The 24,167-nt window shown below is 37.8% G+C and overlaps 1 protein-coding gene across 2 annotated transcripts in view; it reads right to left on the bottom strand.

Moving 5' to 3' along the window:
- Nucleotides 1-24,167, bottom strand: part of nrg3a (neuregulin 3a) — a 314,521-nt gene that overhangs the window by 36,374 nt on the left and 253,980 nt on the right. For both annotated transcript variants that reach the window (XM_079854769.1, XM_079854770.1), the window contains one exon: nucleotides 19,153-19,226. In XM_079854769.1, the coding sequence (XP_079710895.1) occupies nucleotides 19,153-19,226 (74 nt within the window). The remainder of the gene's footprint in view (nucleotides 1-19,152; nucleotides 19,227-24,167) is intronic.

A 24,167-nucleotide genomic window follows, 5' to 3' on the forward strand; every position in this document is an offset into this window, starting at 1 on the left:
CCTGAATGATTTCTGAAGGATCGTGTGATGCTGAAAACTGGAGTAATGGCTGCTAAACATTCAGCTTTGTCATCGCAGGGATACATTTCATTCATTTGAATTTTTTTTTTTTCAAATAAATGCAGCCTTGGTGAGAATAAGAGACTTTAACCTTTTGAACGAACAGGAAAAATAAAAGTGCCAGTCTGAAAAAAGTGAAATGCAGCAACGGGTGCATCCAGTGTAAACAACACAACTGATTATAATGGGAGTGATTTAGTCTAACATCATGATACACCATGTTCAGTACAAATGCTTGCTCGCTCAATAAAAGTTTCAGCGTGTGTGCTTATAGAAAAAAGACTTGTGAAACATGTTAAATACTGACCATGCTGGTCTGAGCACATCATACAACCCTCTCACTTCACAGGGGTCATTTGAGATAGCAAGAATCTTATCTTCAAGTCTGAGCTAACATGTTCACACTAGCCTGCATCACACAGCAAAGAAACTGTAAATAGAAAGGTAATGTTTTTCTCCACTCTTTTCTAAACTGCCTGAACTGATATTGACAGCAATTATAGACATTCTCACACAGCAAGCGTACAATAAAAAGATGCAAAGCACACAGGGACAATCGAATGAGATCATAGGATGAGAAAGGAAGATCGTTCTGTGAATAAAATACAAAGCAGGAAAGCAAGGAGGATAGCGAATATCACTGCATTTCCTCTGATGTTCTGTTGGAAGTGTTCTGCTTTTCTCCACATTCCCTGGTGAAGTGATGTTGAATGGAAGGTTTCATCAGCCAGATGGCAGCAAACTCCCTGAGCTCCTATGTTCTGCTTGGTGTTATGGGTGAATGAGAGGGCTGGTTGGAACTATGTGATCTTTACACTTCACTGTTAAATTTATGACATTTCCAGTGCAACTGAACAGGCTAATTCTGTTTTCAATAATGATGACAATAATGATAATGCCATTATACCATCATGAATTAAGTAGCCTACTAAGAGTTACAACCAGTGAAAAAACTACAACTCAAATCACTTAATGGATTTTGTTTAGAGATGAAAAATGCAAAAAAGATATTAAATGGAAATTCACCCCCCAAATTTAATTTTTTCCTCGGTGGAAAAGAAGATATTCTGATATTCCTAATTTTTTTTTTTTGTGTGTGTGAATGGTCACCAAAACTGTTTGATTACCAACATTCTAGACTTGAAAATATCATATTGGTTTTGAATGATATGAGGGTGAGTAAATGCTGAACGATTTTTCATTAAAAATATTAAAATAGAATGCATAAAAATATATAAAAATGTTTCAAATAAATGCAATATGTATACACTAGCATGTTCTTTAATAAATTAATACTTTTATTCAGAAAGGATGCATTAAAATGATCAAAAGTAACAGTATAGATTTTTGCATTGTTATAATAAAATTGAGTTTTAAGCCTATGTTGTTTTGAAATTTCTATTCATCAAAGAGTTCTGAAAAAAATGTATCATGGTTTTCACAAAAAAAGATATCATGGAACTGTTTTAAACATTGATAATAATAAGAAATGTTATTTTGAAGGATCAGGTGAGACTGAAGACTGGAGTAATGGCTGCTGAAAATTCAGCTTTGCCATCTCATGAAATAATTACTTTTTAAATTATATTTTAAATTATAATAATATTTCACAATATTAACATTAGCGTATGTGTGAAACGGATGTACATTAAAACTTATGAATGCATGTCCAATTATAAACATCCTGTATAAATAAATAAATCACACATAAAGAAGTAATGGATACAGACCAATTTGTGGTTGCCTTTGTGTTTTACTTTAACAAATTGTCATACCAATGAGCACAAAGATAGGTAGCCATGTTTGTTATCATTCACTGAGTCAAGATACTGAATAAGTGAGTTTTAAAAACAGCTGAGGCAGCTCTCTGTCTAGGTTGACTCCCAATGCACAATAAGTCTAGCCTGGAAATCCAGACCTAAATCTGAAAGATTAATGGTCTGGCATCGACTAATGAAAATCGGGCAGCTCGAGGGGCGGCACCAAGCATGCATTTGAAAATCTCACTGCACGCAATTGGATAACACTACGACCAATCACAACAAGCCCCATATACTTAGCTACCAGCAGAGCTAACTGGTAGATTAGATTCTTGCCGTATCCGGCCGGCAAAACAGCAAAAACACCCTTCTTGCAAAGGAACGATTCGAGCGCCGTCTTCTGTTCCTCTTTTAGATAAAAAGCCAAGTCTAACTCGTTCATTGTAGCGGCCAAAGCCATTTCAAACAACTGGTGTTCATCCATAGCCATCTTGCAATGTTTACTAATGACTTCGACGTCACAGCGCTGTCGTCATCTGTTTAGCTCGCCTCTGGTCCGCCTATATCAGATAACCTGATGTGATTGGTGCAGCTCGGATACAAGGGCATATTTAATGAGCATCATTACTCGACGCCAGAGTAAACTCGCTGAGCAAATTCAACTTGTGCTCTGGCGAGAACTCTGGATTTCCAGGGTACAATAAGTCATGAATTATAGCTCTGAATCTACAAAACACAAAATAACCATTTCTTAGATTTGATTTCAGTATGATTTATGCAGAGGTTGTGTCAGAATCTAATCTTATCTTTGAGCAATACAACTCAATGATGCTTAATGAGACTCCACTGAGTGACTGTTCATTGCTAGTTCAAAGTTAATGCTTCATCTAAAGACAGACGGTTTCAGCTGCAGAACCTTGAAAACAAAACTAAATGCATTTCTGCACTCCTGATCTGAAAAGAAAGATGTAAATTTACCCATGAGAGACCATAAACTCCCTGCCCATCGAGAGCCTGAGGCTACAAACGACCAGCTGAACCCCATTTACTTACACCAACAACATCAGAGTCAACGCCTCGATGAGTTTTGGATGCATATGTGCATGTGAGCTTTCACATATGAGTGGGTGGCTTGGAGATTGCCATGGCAATAGAATCAGTTTAGATTCACATCTAAAGTAGAGAAAGCCCCTGAGCAGTCTCAGAGTAATTCAGTTGTTCATCCCTGGAATACTCAATGCTCCTCGCAACCAGAATGTTTTATCCCAACATTAATTAGTTGTAGATTTGGAGATATAAAAGCTTAGGCAGCAATGCATAGATTAACATGAGATAAAATGTTACAGACTAATGATTATTTATCAGTGGCGAATAATACTGTGCATAATACAATACAAATTGCAATATTACAACCAGACTAAATGTGAGCAGAATTGCAATGAATTTCCAGAAGTATTTAAACATGATTAAGTTTTACTTATGTGTGCTCATCCACAAATGTCCCAAGCATGATAAATTGTGGGTTTCCTCATGAAGACGACATGCTGTCAAGAAATTAAACTAGTTTTTCTCTCTCTTCATTACACAAAGGTCACTCCTGGTCTTTATCTCATCTCTCCCTCCTGTCCTCTCCTTCTCTACACAGTGGAGTATTAATAGAAAATGTAATGGATAACTTCAAGTCGGTCTGCAGACTCCAGATGTCCAGTTGGGCTCCAGCTCCAAAGCAAGCAATGTGATCATTTTTAGGTCTAGCAGAGAGATTCAGGAAAATGTATATTCTTGGACGTGACTCCCGCATAACGTACCAATAGAACTCTGCTGACAGAATTCCATCTAACTGTCAGATCCCGCGATAGCCTACCCCCCACAGCACAAGTGGGGGCAAGACTGGTAGCAGAGGGGAGGAGAAGGTTGACACGACAGCTCAACGAACAATGCGGAATGATAGGCTGACATGGAATTTTTAAAGTGCATTGATAGGTTCGATTTTTTTATGAATGAATGACAACAGACCACAAGTCTTATGATACCGCTTTATGCTCAATATCTGCCGTTTTGGGGAATATCGTAATAATTTGTGACATTTTTAGTGCTTTTCTAAGCACGCACAGCGCTTTACAGAAGGGAGAATCTCCTCAACCACCACCAATGTGCAGCATTCACCTGGATGATGCGACGGCAGCCATATTGCACCAGAACACTCACCACACACCAGCTTATTGGTGGAGGAGAAACAGAGTGATGAAGCCAATCAGTATATATGGGGATGATTAGGAAACCACGATGATAGACAGAGATGATAGACCAATGGACAAATTTAGCCAGAGTGCCGAACACCTACTCTTTTTCGTAGGACATCCTGGGATTTTTAATGACCACAGAGAGTCAGGACCTTGGTTTAAAATCTCATCAGAAGGACGATGCTTTTTGACAGTATAGTGTCCCCATCACACCACAGGGTGAGCACCCCCAACTGGCCTCACTAACACCTCTTCCAGCAGCAACCTAGTTTTCCCAGGAGGTCTCCCATCCAGGTACTGACCAGGCTCAACCCTGCTTAGCTTCAGTGGGCAACCAGTCTCGGGCTACAGGGTGATATGGCTGCTGGCCATATCATAAACTACAACCATAAACTACTAACATTCTCTAACAGAAAATGGATAAAGGCTAATCAAATATCTCCACATCCCATAAAGATGCTTCCTTCTCATAAATGTTGGAAATGTAATACAGTCTTTATTTGCTCATAATTCTGCATCTTGTGCATAACATCATGCACTATTGTGCTGAAGGCATTTTCAATACTCCTGTCCTGTCCACATAAAGCCTCAGATAAATACAGTAACTAAATATTAAAGCAACACCAAGGAACTATTCCTCTGCGGTTGCCCTACAGGTTGGAAGCGGAATTGTCCATTACTGCTGTCGTAAATAATTTAGCCTGTCGCACGTGCACGCGCACGCTAGCTGTTTATCCAGCACCGGCTTTGGAATCTATTGTAATGCTTGCCGTAAAGCAAGTCAAATTTGTAGTTTTCTTATGTCTCATTAGAACTACAGAAACGCGACCCGATCTGGCAATCTTACATACTGTAGCGTGGATATACCAGATAAAGGACTGCAAAGCGGTGGCATAAGTGCCTTTCACCCTGTCACGACTTGATGAACCACTGAAACGATTTTGGAAACATTATTTGAAGGTAAAAAATCCTATTTAGTGTTGCTTTAAGTGTAGCGTCAGTTCTGGTAGGTCACGTTAGTCAAGCTCGCATCAGCTGACACTCAGCTGATCTACGTCTACCTACAGTATAGGAATACAACACCTATCACTATATACATATATAAGCTCCTTCAGTATTATCAACAGCTATCGCGTTTCTCCTCTCGTCAGTCAGTATTTGGCATTCTGATTCCCCTTGAATCAGAATAAATTCTCGAATTATGTTGTACTTTAATATCTTGAATGAATGATATCTGCAATACATTCATGTTGGTTCTGTTTTGTTTACCCGGTTGCTGCTCTCCCTGCTCTTATCCGTGCTAGGCTGCATGGATGTGCAGGGAGTTCTTGCCCAGAACAGAACCATACCGCCAATCCTAACTGTAGGCAATTGCCAATCGTATTTGACGATAGTGGTCCTGACAGAAATACATATTAGTATATTGGGGTATGGCAACAGAATTGATTCTGTCAATTTAGATTTGTGACATCTTGCATTATTTAATGTCTGCCATTATACCAACTTTGGTCCATTATATGAGACTTCTGGGACATGAAATCAGCTCTCATACCAAGAAAGCCTGCTGGTAAAAGCATAGCAACAGGTACAGTTTTACAATCACAATCAACTAACAAATAACAGAAATAACACAGAAAAAAAAAAAAAAAAAAAAAATTCTCATGCTGTTATATTTCTTTGCCCTTTTCTCTAATACAAACAATAATTACAAGTGAAACATTTCAGAAATGGTCACGCTGGCCTGGGTGAGCGGTCACAGCAGGACAGCGAAAGCATTTTGCAACCCTGCTTTACAAATCAGAGATTAAACTAAGCTTCTGAAAGGCCAGACACAATGTTCACCCAATACCCACAACCTGCTTTCACTGAGAATAGCACCAAATCTCACACAGACTTTGAGACTCCAGAAAAGAGAGAAAGACGGAGAGAAAGTGAAAGACTGTGTTTCATGAACTTGAGGTGTAAAAACTGACAAAAAAAGCTTTTTCACTACAGATGCAAACACATTCTAGTGAAGTATTTCTAACAGGTTCTCATCTTTTTTTAGGTCTAAGACCCATTTCTTAGGTTCCAAGATGAGTACAATCCACCACCCCACCCATGTCACAGCATTAAGCTATACACTAAGATTTCCCAGACAGCAAATTGTGTTGTTAAAAACAAGACGACATTTTTCCAATTGTATAATTATTGACTCTGTAACTGTAACAAATCATTTGGGCATCCCTTCATTGGCACTCATCCTGTCTAATGGGAGGATTGAGGGGTGTGTGTCGCACTGCAGGTTGTCAATGTCTGACACAATAATTAAAAGCGCATTCATCCCATCTCTGCTGTTCTATCCAGCTTGGAACAATATTTGGTCCTGCAATGAAATGCAAACAAGATAGCTACATCCTGCTTCACACAATTAAGTGCTAGCAAACGGTTAAAACAGCTTAAGGGTGTTAAGTCAGTGACCTTATGCATCGAGGCCTACGCACACGCACGCACCTTGGCAAACCCCATTACATTTTACAATATATATTCACATAAACAGCTATTTGAAATTGTATCCATATTTCATAATATTTGTGTTTTTACTGTATTTTTGATCAAATAAATTTAGAATTATTTCAAAAACATTACAAAAAGTCTTAATCATTTCACAATTCTGTTTCATGCTGACTTTAAATAAATAATTTAAGTTTAGTTCATTCTTTTTTGAATAGTATAGTATACTTCTAGATTACTGCAAAACAATATGCTAAAATCTTTTTAAATTATACAACAAATACAATTTATAAAAATCTCCTGAGACCCCATCAGCGTCTCTGGTGAGCCCATGTGGAGTTGTGACCCCAAGGTTGAAAGCCTCTGCCTGATTATTGAATGCCATTACTGGTAAACATCTTCCGCATCCAATTCCAAACAGATACACTAAAGTAGAAAGCACCTGCAGCACTAATTTCATTTCATGAAGGCTGTCAGGATTTTATCTACAAGTTGTGTGAACAACAGATCCTATTAACGTTCAAGTTAGAGACCTAATAAAAAGTTCACTAAAACTGATGAGTCAGCTTTACAGGTAGATTCCTGCAATACCCTCCTGTCAATCAACATCGGGGTCTATAATGTCAAACAGCACTTTATCTGCCTTTATCTTTCAATGCCTTTGCAGGCAAATGCGCGCACACACACATAAGGATTGACTAATATACGTCTTTGTGGGCAGACTGGATAGAGGTGACTCATCAGTTTAGCTGCCTAAGTCTAAAAATCGCTCTCAAGGATCTTTTCACAAGCATTTGAGACAGTTTCATGACATACCAGTGGATGAAACAGACAGGGAAAAAAAGCGATGTCTAAATTGGACAGCTGTATGGGATGAGAACAGACAGGGCCATGGGATCTCGACAGTCATGAATAATGACTACAGTGAGTGCAAAACGGTCTCTCTGTGGCTCATAGGTCATGCCCAACCAGATCTATACCAAGGATATGGGTGAGTAAAAATGATTTGGAATCACAGGAATCTATGGAAAGCAATAGGCCAGGTTTAAAATAGAGGGTATCTAGTTCTACGCTATGATACTCTCAAAAGCCTTGACCACAAGTTTGTCCACAGAAAACTTTGAGTTATGTACAACAAACACGCTATGCAAGTTGTACTCCAGTGTGAGTAAACAAAGTTATAAGCAAGTACAGCTTGTTCAAACTTCATATAATCCCTGTAGGGCATGTCTCTGACAGAAGTGTTTGAGCGAGGATATTAGATGCTCTCAGTGTCTTCAAATGCAATAGAATGAGCCAGTAAGATATAAATTTTCATCATGACCATTTAAGTCATACGAGCATAACATCTTCTGCTGAAGCGCTACCGTGACCTTTAATCTCACTTCGTGGTCAGTATTATCATCAGTTTAAGCAGAAACAAAGATACACTTGCCATAACAGCTGCCATTACAAGTGTAATGGCAAAGTTTGTCCAGTATTCTGAGGTGGAAATGATCATTGGATACGCTGAAACAGCTGGTAGACAGACCCAGCAGGATAGAACCAATTACTGTCCTATTCTCCTCCCTTCCCTTCTGTCTTTCCTTTGCTATTCATGTTACATCAGAGTTACAAAAGTCTTTTATGAACTGCCAGACAGACTGTACCTGTCAGCACTATCTCAGCTCCCCATTGTTTGTCACTGTAAGGATGATGCAGTGTTCCTCCCAGGGCATTATGGTTAATAACTCTGAAGTGCTCGTGGCTTGCGAATACAGGTGAGGAGAGGATGCCTACAAGGCTGATTGACAGACTAAGGGATGCTGGGGAGATTGAAAGGCTTAGGAAGAATTATTAAAGGAGAGCCTCATAATGTTTAGACACTAAGGAGGCTAAGGGACTGACAGAGCCCAGCACTGTGAAATGAGAAGAGGATGTCTGCCAGTACCAACAGATCTGAAAAGACGCAGACGTGTGTGAAACCGCGAACAGATGAGATGAGACAAGATGAGAGTGTCAGTTGCAAAGTGAACTTGATATTTTAAACTTTTTGTGATAGTTTCAATCAATTCAACGATTCATAATACAATTCTGGATTGAGCCACAACATTTAATATAGGCTACAGAACTGATAATAATTAAACAGTGAGGCAAAAAGGCAGAATGAGCTTTAACATCTTAAAGGCAACAAACGAATACAATGTTCTGTGTCATTAATTCTTTATTTTAAATGGAATACTTTATTTACTGTACACAAATCACAATCATGGGACATAACATGCTCGAAAGTAGATCACTCTCATGCAAAGCCACAGAAGACATTCATTGACTGACAATGATGATTATGATGCTCTGGTGTGACATTTCATTTACACTGAACCGAAATTTTGATAGAACTCGGCAAGAACCTGCAATACTTGGAGAAGTTGTTACTGGTTAGCAGCTTTCATTTGAATGGGGAAAAATATAAGTCCATTTGACACCGAATCGAATCCCAAGGTATCTAAAGATTTCCACCTCTAATAGCAAGGGGGTGACATTTCCTGATGATTACAGAGAAATTATATCAACTCATTTACATAATCTGCTACACAGAGAATTAAGTGTGAACATGATGCCACTGTCTTTGATAAGTAATCATGCATGTGACTTGCCCTTTAAATGAAAAGTTACAAAAGGCCAATAACACTGTCATCTAGACAGAGAGGCTGAAATGACAAGAAGCTCTTTTAGCCAAAATCATTCAAATATAAGGAGCCCAAAGGCTGTGAGAACCCACTTTAATCAGCAAGTCTGACAATTACTTACCCCCTCTCACCTGCTGCCTCTGGCAGAGCCATCATCACAAAGAGACTGCTAATAACCACTGACTCACTTTTCAGTAAACAGACATTGTGATCAGCAGGGAATCCGGGCAACCAAAATGAGGGATCTGGTCTTGTAAAGCTTTGAAATTAGAAGGAGGCTCTCAAAGTAACAATAACAAACAGATAACTCCACAAATAAACAGCAGGTCCCTTCAGAGACGCGTGAAATTGAGAGCTAATAGGTCGCTGTCAATCAAGCAGAATAGAAATGTACACGGCACAAAGTGGTGATGTGTATTAAACCCTGAGTGCATAAATCATGTCGTACATGATTGCTGTAAATCAAATGCATTGAGCACTCCTGACATTCGCCTGAATTGATGCCAGATGGATGCTAAATTGAGTTATCAAAGGAAAATGCAAAAAGATGACCGTCTTCAGGCAGGTAGCTAATAGAAGCTCAACATGTTAAGAATTAGCTTCCCTAAATGCATTTTATTTTCAGCCAAAGTACGTAAAGAAGAAAAATAGCCTTTGTAACATGGCAGGTTTCCAAGGATACCGTAACATAGAGAACACTGTGACAATTTGCAGTGGAATTACGTATTCTTCATTATGAGGCGTGCTGTCAAAATCTATATCTCATTGTAAATGACCCATCTGGAAGCATTACCTCAGACATGGATAAACATTTTACAAGTGTGAACAAGCAGAATTGCACTGGGTCTCAACAGATGAATTGCAGCAATCAATATAAAATTTTCCTATATGTTTGTGCTTTACTTTCCCAAGTGGTAACGTAAAGGCTCTAGAGATTGCAATCCATTCTCGTTTCACCCCAATGATGCTACAATTACCTCCTTGCCTACCTTGTGTGATGATGAAAGGGAAAACAGACACCCGATCAAATCACATGAGCTTTTTGTTCTGACAAAGTCAAACGATGAGGCGTCAGAGAGAAATATTTATGTAAGACTTTAATAACATTTTGAAACCCTCAGTATGTCAAAGTGCTAAAGTCTTGAAGGGGAAAGATTTTTTGAAAGTTCTTTTCTAAGCCAGAGGAGTAGCATAACACAGTATCAGTACAGCTCTGAACACAAACATAACGCTTGACTAAAAGTAGTTGACATTTCAGTCAGATTAAAATTGACTTAAATGATCAATTATTACATTTAAAGGATATTTTTTGTCAAAAGGCAGAAACTAACACATTTAATGAGAGGCAATTGTTCAGAAACAAAGATCATTAAGAAGGGTGAAAGAATAAAAACAAGGTTATTGTGTCTGCTCTCGTGTTTTTTATCACTTTAAATGCAACTGATGGCTCATGCACATTCACTTAAAATCTCTGATGTTTTAAGAGAAAACCCTTCATCCTGTCCTATCACTTGTGAAGGGGAGAAAGGTATATGTGCCTTTATAGAGTTCAAGTCTCTTTATATCAAAAGGATCAAGAACTGATAGAAGATCAAGGAACATCAAGATAGTTATCTTAGTTTAACTTTAACTACAGCAAAAAATAATCCGCTCCATATAGAGGAGATTTTTATCTTGTAGACTCAACACAATGAAACTATTATCTATCATATTCAGAGATTGCAGTGCACGCGCATTTCAAATAGTATGTCTGGCGTTGTCTTCCCATTAAAAAAAAACTTGAACTTATTTGACTTATTTTGAATCTTTCATAATTCACTCTGAGTGCAGCCTTGCCTTTCAAATGTTTGGCTCTGGCTGCTTGATCTTCATGCAATCCAGAAACTGATTATAATAATTCAGCATATTTGTTCTTCTTGACCCTGGGTCAGGTGCTTTGATGAAAATATATATATATAAACACTGTGAGACATGGGATAGATGGATATATGAAAAAAATCAGAAGAATGCAGATGGAAGAAGAGTGCATCTAACTTCACCTTATCCTACACCGCAAAGATACCAGGAAAGGATAGGACATAACTTTTCTTAAACTCCAAATCTACCAAGAGATATTACATTGCAGCTCATCCACCAAAAATAGCCCCACCAAAAAAAAAAAGACAATTTAGATATCAATAAATCTAATATGACAAACTAAAAAAATAATAAATCTGCAATATCAAAAATATACTGCTTTCAAACCCTCTGGCTCTCTTGCCCTTTAGGCCTTTATAGTAAGTTAATTATAAATAATAATAATAATAATAATTAATTAATTCGTTACATTTATATAGCGCTTTTCTAGGTCCTCAAAGTGCTTTACATGGAAGGGGGAATCCCCTCAACCACCACCAATGTGCAGCATCCACCTGGATGATGCATTTCCTGTTCTATTTTACAAACTGAGTGATGAACTGAAATTCTGTTCTCTAGTAAAAAACCACAGGCCACAGATTTTGTCAAGCTTAACTTGAATTTAACCCAGAATATGGTCATGATGACCTTTGAAATGAGGTCAAAATGCAATTGAGTAAAAGTATTACATTTCAATAATATATACAGTGGGGAGAACAAGTATTTGATACACTGCCGATTTTGCAGGTTTTCCCACTTACAAAGCATGTAGAGGTCTGTAATTTTTATCATAGGTACTCTTCAACTGTGAGTGATGGAATCTAAAACAAAATTCCAGAAAATCACATTGTATGATTTTTAAATAATTAATTTGCATTTTATTGCATGACATAAGTACTTGATCACCTACCAACCAGTAAGAATTCCGGCTCTCACAGACCTGTTAGTTTTTCTTTAAGAAGCCCTCCTGTTCTCCACTCATTACCTGTATTAACCCTCTGGGGTCGGCAAACGCGCCGGCGCGTGCCTCTCCGTCTCTGAGAACTTTTTTTTCTTGAGCATGTCTATAAACTGAAACAAAACTCAGCGAATACTTTTCACACATTTATGAGCCATATATCTTTATAAACATTTAAGTGTGTACTTTTAAATGATCGGATTCAAAATGAAAACAAATATTCTCTGTTTAAGTCATTTGTATAAAACCAACAAGATGTCCAGTTTCTCAAACCCTTGCTCATTATTTTTAATGTGACCACGCCCACACGCGCAAAAGAGATTGACATGCAAATCTCCACGTTAAGGAACGCGAACGCGCTCATTACCTCAAAAACAAAGCACCAAACTTCATCAGTCTCTGCTTTTCGTTGAGTTTGGAAGACACGCTGTGAGCTTAGTCAGCTTACATTGGATTTACCTCAGAAGAAGAAGAACGTGATTTGAAGACAAGAAAGATGTAAGGTAAGAAATGTATTCTGAATTAGTTAATGTTATTGTTGCATAAATTTCACATTGCAGTTGAACTGTTGCTAGACATATGCTGAATATTATAATGTTTAGACCCCTGTTCACTGTTAAATACTGTGTTTGTGGATATTTGCTCAAACGTATATATGTATATGGTAACAATAATGTTTCATAGTTTGGAGCGGCTCGATCGCTTCAGTAAATAACGCGCTGTGCGTTTGAAAAGCAAAACGCACCAAACATTAGGCTTCATGTTTTTACTCCAATCTCATTTCATAACGTCATAATGAATGGAAACATTTGAAGTGACATATGATAATCAAGATATTTTTATCTAGTGTAGTGTTACTGAAGTGTTCCTTTTTAACGATTGATAGGCTGCCTGCTATAGGTTATTGTTATTATTATTTTATGCAGCACTGCAGCCTATGCCTACAAGGCACAACAAACCTGGTGTTCATTATATATATATACAGTGAGGAAAATAAGTATTTGAACACCCTGCTATTTTGCAAGTTCTCCCACTTAGAAATCATGGAGGGGTCTGAAATTGTCATCGTAGGTGCATGTCCACTGTGAGAGACATAATCTAAAAAAAAAATCCAGAAATCACAATGTATGATTTTTTAACTATTTATTTGTATGATACAGCTGCAAATAAGTATTTGAACACCTGAGAAAATCAATGTTAATATTTGGTACAGTAGCCTTTGTTTGCAATTACAGAGGTCAAACGTTTCCTGTAGTTTTTCACCAGGTTTGCACACACTGCAGGAGGGATTTTGGCCCACTCCTCCACACAGATCTTCTCTAGATCAGTCAGGTTTCTGGGCTGTCGCTGAGAAACACGGAGTTTGAGCTCCCTCCAAAGATTCTCTATTGGGTTTAGGTCTGGAGACTGGCTAGGCCACGCCAGAACCTTGATATGCTTCTTACAGAGCCACTCCTTGGTTATCCTGGCTGTGTGCTTCCGGTCATTGTCATGTTGGAAGACCCAGCCTCGACCCATCTTCAATGCTCTAACTGAGGGAAGGAGGTTGTTCCCCAAAATCTCGCAATACATGGCCCCGGTCATCCTCTCCTTAATACAGTGCAGTCGCCCTGTCCCATGTGCAGAAAAACACCCCCAAAGCATGATGCTACCACCCCCATGCTTCACAGTAGGGATGGTGTTCTTGGGATGGTACTCATCATTCTTCTTCCTCCAAACACGTTTAGTGGAATTATGACCAAAAAGTTCTATTTTGGTCTCATCTGACCACATGACTTTCTCCCATGACTCCTCTGGATCATCCAAATGGTCACTGGCAAACTTAAGACGGGCCTTGACATGTGCTGGTTTAAGCAGGGGAACCTTCCGTGCCATGCATGATTTCAAACCATGATGTCTTAGTGTATTACCAACAGTAACCTTGGAAATGGTGGTCCCAGCTCTTTTCAGGTCATTGACCAGCTCCTCCCGTGTAGTTCTGGGCTGATTTCTCACCTTTCTTAGGATCATTGAGACCCCACGAGGTGAGATCTTGCATGGAGCCCCAGTCCGAGGGAGATTGACAGTCATGTTTAGCTTCTTCCATTTTCTAATGATTAGGGCTGTACTCAACCAAAGAAAATCTTGGTCGACTGAAGTCCTGAAATTTTCGACTAAAAATCGACTAAAATCGACTAAAAATGACGTTAGAAAAAAAACCCGTTAAATTAATTAGATGCGCACTGTGTGCAGGACTTGGTAGCCTTGTTGTCCGCCTAAATTAATTATAAATAAACATAAACAACTAGTAGGCTATTTGCAGTATATTAAATCTTTTTTGACCTAATTATTTTGCACTAAAATGAGTCTGACACTCGAGTTTGTCAGCTCTGACAGCGCTGCATCACGTGCACCTGCGCAATATCATAGATAGCTTATGATTTCCGAAAATAGCCTACTATGTTGTCAACTAGTGATATCATCACAAGAACTGTTGAGGAATATGCAACATAATTTAGACAATTATTTTTGTCATACTGTATGTTATAATAATAAGTTATAACTGTCAGACACTATCATTTCACCGTGCATGTCCTCGCACCGAGCGAGGCTGAACATGAGCTCAGCTTCGCAGCTGAGACACGAATAGACTATTAACTTAAAGCTTTTACTCTTAATAAACACAAAAGGCACGTCCACTTTAATAAAAAAAGAATATTTATTAAACAAACCAGATCAAGAGCATAACTGAAAAATAAAGCATCCTAGGCTCAAAACTAACACAACCAACAGCACAGCGCAATTGCGCATTAGGCTCCAAATAAAAAATAAAAAAGTTAGGTTATCACACTAAAACATTGAAATATGCAAATTCTGATATGTTCATATAGCCTAAGTTACTCAAAACAGACAGGGCAAGCTAACGCAGACAAGTGAGCTTACCACTTTTAGATGATATGTCATGTTTGTCGTCGAGCTGTGGAAAACTGTTGCTTGCAAACTTTGCATTCGACCTTTTTCCTGTTATCAATTTTAACAAAATGCTGCCACACTGTCGATTTCTTTGTTGTTGACATGTTAGAAGAGGACTGACTATTAAACGCTCTCACAATTAAATAAATAATATTCAGCATCAAACCTTCTAGTTATCGCTCGATGCTCTCTCTTGGGTTGGGCTAATCCAAAAAAGGTGAAAACAAGGGGGGTGTTTTGAAGACAGACTGTTACAGTGAAACAAGGGTACTCTGAAAACACCCCCATTAGCAGTTAGTGCTTTATTCCACCTGATGAAATGAGCGCGCCTCAGCGCGGCAAAACTGATGAAATCGACCAATCAGAACTTTGGTCGAACCAGAACGTTCGACCAAATAATCGACTAATCGACTAGGACAGTACAGCCCTACTAATGATTGCTCCAACAGTGGACCTTTTTTCACCAAGCTGCTTGCCAATTTCCCTGTAGCCCTTTCCAGCCTTGTGGAGGTGTACAATTTTGTCTCTAGTGTCTTTGGACAGCTCTTTGGTCTTGACCATGTTAGTAGTTGGATTCTTACTGATTGTATGGGGTGGACAGGTGTCTTTATGCAGCTAACGACCTCAAACAGGTGCATCTAATTTAGGATAATAAATGGAGTGGAGGTGGACATTTTAAAGGCAGACTAACAGGTCTTTGAGGGTCAGAATTCTAGCTGATAGACAGGTGTTCAAATACTTATTTGCAGCTGTATCATACAAATAAATAGTTAAAAAATCATACATTGTGATTTCTGGATTTTTTTTTTAGATTATGTCTCTCACAGTGGACATGCACCTACGATGACAATTTCAGACCCCTCCATGATTTCCAAGTGGGAGAACTTGCAAAATAGCAGGGTGTTCAAATACTTATTTTCCTCACTGTACATATGTGTGTGTGTGTGTGTGTGTGTGTGTGTGTGTGTGTGTGTGTGTGTGTGTGTGTGTGTGTGTGTGTGTGTGTGTGTGTGTTTTGTGATTTTTAAAAAACAATTTTAACCAGAAAAATCAAAAATGTATTCCCAAAATCGTGCAGCCCTATAGTTTCTCTTGATACTTTCTCTTGAAGAGTACCTACGATAAAAAATACAGACTTCTACATGCTTTGTAAGTGGGAAAACCTGCAAAATCGGCAGTGTATCAAATACTTGTTCTCCCCACTGTGTGTATATATATATATATATATATATATATATATATTTAAATTATGACTAAATTAATTTTGTACAGTAACGGTTGTAATTTTCCCATTGAAGATGATCAAACAGAGGTTAGAGGGATAGAGAAACATTGGAAAGGAAATAAGGTCGAGAGATGTGTGATGAAAGCCATGCCCGTCTAACTCAAGGACAAAGTGACCCTGGATGTCCCTGTCCTCTGTGAATGTTGTTTTTAAGAGCGGCGGTGAGACTTTGGCTGTGTGTGCCTGTCCTGTCAGTGAACCCATTACTGGCATCTCAAACTTTAAACACTGAAAGCTGGTATAATTTTTTCTGATGTGGATCATGTGAATCAAAACAGGCAAGAGTGCCATCTAAACAGAAGGGATACCAGTGAGATTACAGAAATTTTAGAGGCGTAAAAGCACAGTATCATACAGTATATTTGTGACCTGTATGTAGAGGGTCACATGTATAATCAATGTGTTGTGTAGTTGCGCAACATAAAATATGTGTGTGGCTTTTATTCCACAATAGCCATTTGACAGGGTGCTAAATTCTCCTCCAACAGAGCTATTATTGTCTGAATTGAGTGGTAAGCTCATTATTCACAATTTGCTGTTGTGACATGTCTGAAATTGGTTACTCTGCTGTGCTTAATTCTATTTTTCGTATGTCCAATAGGTGGCTCCTTGTCTTGTGCCAAAAATGATAAGTGGCTAAGACGTGGCAAACTTATAGTGCAAATCTGTGCCAAACTTCATCAGGGTGCCATTCAGAAGATTATAGTCTTGTTCATTGACCTTCAAGTGAAGTAGAAGAAACAGAAACAGAACCGAACAAAATGCTATGCTTATGAACAATGCCGTATCAGGCCATGGAAGGACTTTGTTGGGTGTGCACCCCAGCCAAAAAACATGTATTATTCACAAAACATCCCCAATTTTGTTTAAAAGGGCTACAACATAAATATTTAAATCAAGTCATTGTCATTCTTTTCAACACAAACTTGCTTCCTTTGTACTGTATGTGAATAAGGTTTTTGGAATTGGATCGCAGTGGTGTTGTGATGATGTATTGTTCTAGTAAAGTATGTCAGTGGTTGTCTGCTGCATCTTCCACATCCTCAAAATCGGGTCTACAAAAATGAGGAATTGTCCCATGCAGATTTTCTGGGCAAATGTGTACTGTTCATCCCCTTAGTGAATTGGCAGCTAAAAGAAACGCAGAAAGCCCATGTAATGTGCTATATATCAATGGGTGCAATCCATTCTTAGAGTAATCTCACCTTTCTGTTTTCACACTGTTTTCAGTGTATGCACTCAATTTCTGCATAATATAAGACTGATTTGAAATAAAGTTAAAATAAAATCCATCCATCCATCCATCCATCCATCCATCCATCCATCCATCCATCCATCCATCCATCCATCCATCCATCCATCCATCCATCCATCCATCCATCCATCCATCCATCCATCCATCCATCCATCCATCCATCCATCCATCCATCCATCCATCATAGATACAGTGCTATGCATAAGTTTAGACACCCATGCTAAAGTTGACTAAAAAGAGGAATAAAAAATCATCTTTTGGAAATTGAACTTAATGCCTTAATTAATGCCAAGGGAACTTTATCAGGATGCATAGTATCCTGGATCCATGAAGTAACTGGCCTTTAAAAATAAAAATCTGCCTGCCTCTATGGGAATTTAACATAGGGGTGTCCAGACTTATGCACCCTGTATTTTAAGGAAGAACATTTATTTATTTACGATATATTATTCATTCACAAAGAAAATTGGTGTCCTTAAAGGTTGGATTTTTCCTAATTTTTTTAATTAAGGCATTAAGTTCAATTTCCAAAAGATGATTTTTTATTCCTCTTTTTAGTCAACTTTAGCATGGGTGTCTAAACTTATGCATAGCACTGTATATAAATAATCATGTGATATGTGGGAATAGTTTTCTGTGATGGGTAGGTTTAGGGTTAGGGGAATACAGTAGTTTGTACAGTATAAAATAATTACGTCTATGGAAAGCCCCCATAAAACATGAACATGGAAACCCTGTGTGTGTGTGTGTGAGAGAGAGAGAGAGAGCATGATTATGAGGGGTTCTGTTTATCGACATTCTCATACAGATCTATCAGTGGCATTTTGTTTTAAAGGATAATAAAATGCGCTGCTCAAGAATTTGCAGTGTGCATGTGGTAATTCGTGAAAAATGAAGGCGATCCCACCAGCTCAGAATGCAAAGCACATACATATACATACTGTACATCCACACTCTGCATTTTTTAATTTTCAAAAAATACCCTTTTGTATGATTTATTGGCTGTTAACCTCATGGGGACCAAACATTTTTTTTACCCACAAACATTTTCATACACCCCACCCACCCCACACACAAGCATAATGTACAGCACTGTATGCATGCAAGCACACAATGCCATTGCCAGAAAATGGTATACATCATTCAGAAAAGAAACATTCAGGTTTGGTAGAAGCGTGTGAATATACGGCCATTAGCTGAGTGGGTGGGAAAATCTAGATATCTGTTCATGTCAGAAAAATATGAAAATGTTATGATACTTTGGTAATGACAAGGTTTCTATGACAACAGTGTCTGTAAGACTGCAAACTGCAAAGCCTTGTTGTTATTGGCAAATGAATGCATAAATGCATTATGGTCCACAGAGGTTAAGCATTCATTTGGGTTAGAAGCTGAAAGTTATACAGCCATTTCTCTCTATTCACATCAGTGACCCTGTACATTCATTTCAAAACAACATAAAAGGGCTGTATAATACATATCCATGTGGATTTCCTGTTAAATGTATACATTGCAAAGTAAAAAAAAATGTATGTGTTTACATGAATCTGATTCATTAAAGCAAAATGCAAGAACACTCACTTGGGTCGGACAGGATGGAATCAGTCTTGGGCAGGAACTGGTCACAGCGAATGCCCTGGAAACCCTCTTTACATCTGATTTGGAAAAAAAGAAAGCCACAGTTAGTAAAAAGTGATTTAACAGATTTTTTATCTAAAGCAATGTATTTAGGGACAGTTTCCATGGGGTTAAGAGCCGTGATTGGCTTGTTCCTTGTCGGGATAAAAGCAGCAACCTTTTAGCTTCACTATTGAAACAAGTGAGTATTTTAACATTTAACATTTTTATGTAATTATTGGATTATTACAATTTTTATTAGTTTTAGTTGTAGTTACTGGATTGTCCTCATTCACTTCGATTGTAAGCAATGTTGTTATTGTTAACTACAACTAAAGCTAATAAAAATGGTATTTGTTATTTGAATTAAAGCTGAAATAAACTAAAACAAATGTTAGACAAAAAAAAATGAAAATTTGAAATATTGTCTTGGCAATACTAATAAATAAGTTAAAGGAAGTTGAAATACTAAAATGACTGAACTGAAATAAAATAATAAGCTAAACAGAAATAATACAATAAAATGAAAATTGAAAAAAAAAAAAAAACCTAATTAAAAATATTAATAAACTAACTAAAATATTAATACATTTTATGATCAGATTTGAATTATATCAAAATAACTGGTTGCAAATCTTTATTGTAATCCAGATTTGAGGAAATTATTTTTTTTGTGGTTAATAACATTGTTGTTTGCGCTTAACTTGTATTGAACTTGAAATATTCTTTTAAACCACTAGGTCACCCCACCACTCTAATTAAACACTTTTCAGGGGCCAGGATGGTCCCTGTGCATCTCATAACAATAAAACACCTAGACATAGATAAGCCAATCACAGTGAAAAATGTTCAAGGGTTTTCAGGAAATCAGATGGGAGATCCAGACGTGCCATGTCACGCATCAGTTGCAGATGGCTGTAGATTGATTTGGAAATACATGGGCACAGTGAGTTTGCAGATTTTCTATTTCAACAAAGCCCTGACTGCTCAAATAAGTCTTCTCAGTGTTCACTAAATATGGAAATGAAATGCTTGTCTTTTATATATGAAATATGCATGCCATGTCCCTCCCAGCCAAGCTGTTAGCTCTCTCTCTCCAGCTCTCTTGCTCATGTAACTGCCCATGTGTTTCTCGCTCTTCCTCGCTCTCTCTCCATCCTGTCATCACTTTATCCTCATTTTTCCCTCACTTCTTGACTTTTCAAAGACACTGGAGGCTAATCCTGCTTTCAACTGGTTGAGCCAGGAGAGCAATGTGACAAAGAAAAATGTCCCTGGCTCTAAATGGCACAAACAGAGCATATGCATATGCCATGCGCACAAGCCTCAACAGATAACATAAGCCTTTGTTGGCTATACAGCACATTTCATCCTTTTACAGAGGATCAAGTACTCAATTTAATGCTGCATATTGCTTATACTGTATGTTCCCAAGTTCCCAACTGAAAACAATACATTTTAAAAGACAACATAAATAAAGATAACGCCTTTGGGTGGCTCAGCAGCTTTCTCTTTGTATTTTGTGAGGCTTCTAAAAAAGAATCAGCACGAATAATAATAACAAGAACATCTTAGGTGTTTTCACACCTGTAGATTGTTTGCTTTATTCCAAAACAGGGACTTAAATTGTAATATTTATAGCAAGAATAAAGGCTTCATCAGGACAGCTTTCTTGCAATGCACCTCATGTTTCAAGAGAAGAGCAATGGAAATAGGTGCTCTTTGATTTTCAAGTAATGTAGTCACCCAGAGAATCAGACACTGCTGATTTTTACGTAACATATTTCCCAATATGAATTATGATACTTGGTTTGTCGGTCCGTTGGTTCAAACTGCTTTTTTTATTACATGACCTGCTCCAGAGTTCGTTTTCAATATCAACCTCGTTCAGGTAATCTTAGGCCGATTTCTTTGGTGTGAATCCGAGCATTATTGCTGTATTCACTTATGAAGAAACAGTCCAAACTAAGGGAAAAAAACATGCCAGGTACCGGAAAAAATAAATCATCCAAATGAGGAAGGTATGAAAACGCCCTTCGACAGAATCTCTTCGTCTGTTTTTTTCTCCGCCATTGACAACAGTTCCAAAATTAAGCCATAGTAGACACTTTGCACAAACAGTAGTACATAGTGGTGTTTTATCCTTGATTGAATCAGTGTGTTGAATGAATCAGCTGAATGAAAATTGAATTATTCACTCATAAAGACAGCCACTTGTATTGTTCCACAATTAATCAGTGTTGTGAATGAATCAGTTGAATAAATGATTCAATTACTCATAAAGACAGGCACTGGTCACCACCTACTGGTGTAACGATGTAACCTGCAGGATTAATCCCCACAGACTTGACCGTCTGTCAAGTCCTGGCTGAACCAACTTGAATACTTCACAACATTTCCCAAGCCGTGAATTCTCCTAAGTGAATTATTTTCAGTGTAACTGTCTTTCTTTTTGTCGTGTACAAATTAAGCACTGTTACAAATAATGTGTTTCTGTGTTCATGGAGCAGACTTTCATTCTGTATTGTTCACTTTTTTTCCTTATTACCAGAAGTAAAACAGAAAACTGATGAAACTGAATAATTCTGAATACATTTGAATAATTGTCTTTTCCCAGTCAAAACTGCAAATCTTAAGAGTACCAGCAAAAAATAAGCATTGCCTCATTAAAACACAAGCAGAACAATTTTCTATGTGAATTGTCTATAAAACTAATCTTACATAAACTGTCAACATGCCCATTAACATAGGCATGATTTTCCAAATGATTTACAGAGAAATTTGTTCTGCTCATGTTTCCTATTACTAAAAACAGTCATAGAATTTTTACACCCTAGTCCAATCTGATGTTAACAATCATCATCCCTCACTCTATAGTGCAAATCTACATACGACTAATTGAATGTAACTGTCATAAACATCACCGGTAAAGATTTTACACTAATTGCACACAAGGAGCTATATAGTCAGTAATCAAATCAGCAGTGCAAATGAGTGACTGTGCGCTTTACATAGGTCATGCCTGAAGTATCTGTCGTCAATTAATCACTCCCCAATTAATGTGTCCACAGGCAAGCAGAGCTGAAAAAGATCTGTGAGATAAGACACTAGAACAGTACAAATTTACAGGAGGAGGATCATTAAAAAAGAGATCAAGTGCTATGGCAGCATTGTGAGGAACAGTCATTATGGGCACAGTATGAGCTGTGGCAATTGGCAAACAGTAGCAATTAAAATGTGGGGAGTGGATGGAAAGAGGTGGAGGTGTGGAACTGTGCCCAAGAGACCACATTTGGGCTGCTTCTCCCCTTTTATCTAGCCCAGCGCAGACATTTTGTTCACAGGCTTGATTTATGTGTAAAAATGACACATGTTTAACGCAGTAGGAAGCTTCCTGTTGCTCAGCATACAGTTGAAGCGGAGGCCTTTCTTTCATGCAAAGCTTTTCTTTTCTCTCGTGCACATTGTCTTCCATGGCAGAGTGTTTCGTTTGTATTATAACATGAAAAATTGAAATGCTTCTCGACAAAGCATGCCAATGTCTTTGAATTGAATAGGCTATGGTCAAACCTTTTATTTCTATTGTTCTGTTCTTTTTTCTTTACTCCATGAGGTTTTGTCATGTTACAGGACTCCCAGAGTGAAATCCCTTTTTACTGCATAATATAGGCCTATATGTCTTTCTGTCACTTTCATGTTCCTCCCAAACCTATAATTTTCCTTGAAAATTTTGCAATTGAATATTCATTAGTCTCTGAGACCTGCAAATGAAAATGTTAATATTTCTCAAGGACTCAGAATGTATTGAGTGTTGCACGGCTTTTAATTAGCACCACAGTCATTAATTAGCAGGAACAAATATGGGAGGGGGACGGGATGCTGGAAGGAGGTGTAGATCATTCTAACTAAGCTTTACAGGCACAGATAAATATAAATACCAAGCCTCCAGCTGTCAGATTCTTCCAGAATGTGAGAAGAACATGCACATTTAACTATGCACCGCTAATGATTAGGCTTCAGCATGTTTATCACAACTAGAGAACTATGTGAACCCATTTATGGAGTTTATAATTTCATAATGGGAAACGTAACAGACAACAGTACAGAAGCAACATGCATAAATACTAATTAAAGCAACCTGATAGTTTATCATGAGAACCTTTAATTAAAAGGAATGAGATCTGGAGTATGTTTCCATGCTACTCACATAGGCGTTTTGAGATTTAGATCAAGCTGCTGTGTTTGATCATGTTATGTTTACAGCTGTTTCTATTTTATCCAAAGAGAGGCAAATAACCTTAGTGCATATGGAAATTTTTGAAGATATTTTATTTGCTGCATTACTCCACAAATCATCCACACTGAAGTTCTATGAGCAACAGCAAGCATCAAATGACCATAATACAATATATACAGTATTTTAATAAGTCTTTTTTTAGGTTACATTGTTTTGCCAGAAACAAGTGATTCTTTATAAGCGAGTCATTTGAACCAGTTTCTCAACTGATTCGTTTAAACTCGCTAATTCATTCAGAAACGAAACTGAGCTAGTCATTGAATTATTCAACCGATTGCCGAAAAATGCTGATTCAGTCAGGAACAAAACAAGGAACAGTCTTTATGAGTGAGTCAGTGAATCATGCCCTTGACCGATACGTTAAAAACACTGATTCGTTTGGGAAAATGTCAACACTACCGTGTGTTGCTCGGGGGAGTGTGGAATTGGATGCTGCTTTTGCTTTGTTGAAGTTATATTAAAAACTTAGCTTTAAAACACATATTTCCAAAATATCTGGAAATACTGCTTCTAAAAGGAAATTTTCTCAATATTACTGTTGTATAATAGCAATTTCACACTAGCAATCACACTGTTTTTCATGAATACCAGCATGTTGTGATTATCTGAAGCACTCCGGCAAAATAGCAACTCATAGGCTATAGCAGCAAATTAGACTAAGCTTTGTGTACTGTATATGTCT

The sequence above is a fragment of the Squalius cephalus genome (genome assembly GCF_949319135.1).
Source record: "Squalius cephalus genome assembly, chromosome: 21".
Taxonomy (NCBI): domain Eukaryota; kingdom Metazoa; phylum Chordata; class Actinopteri; order Cypriniformes; family Leuciscidae; genus Squalius; species Squalius cephalus.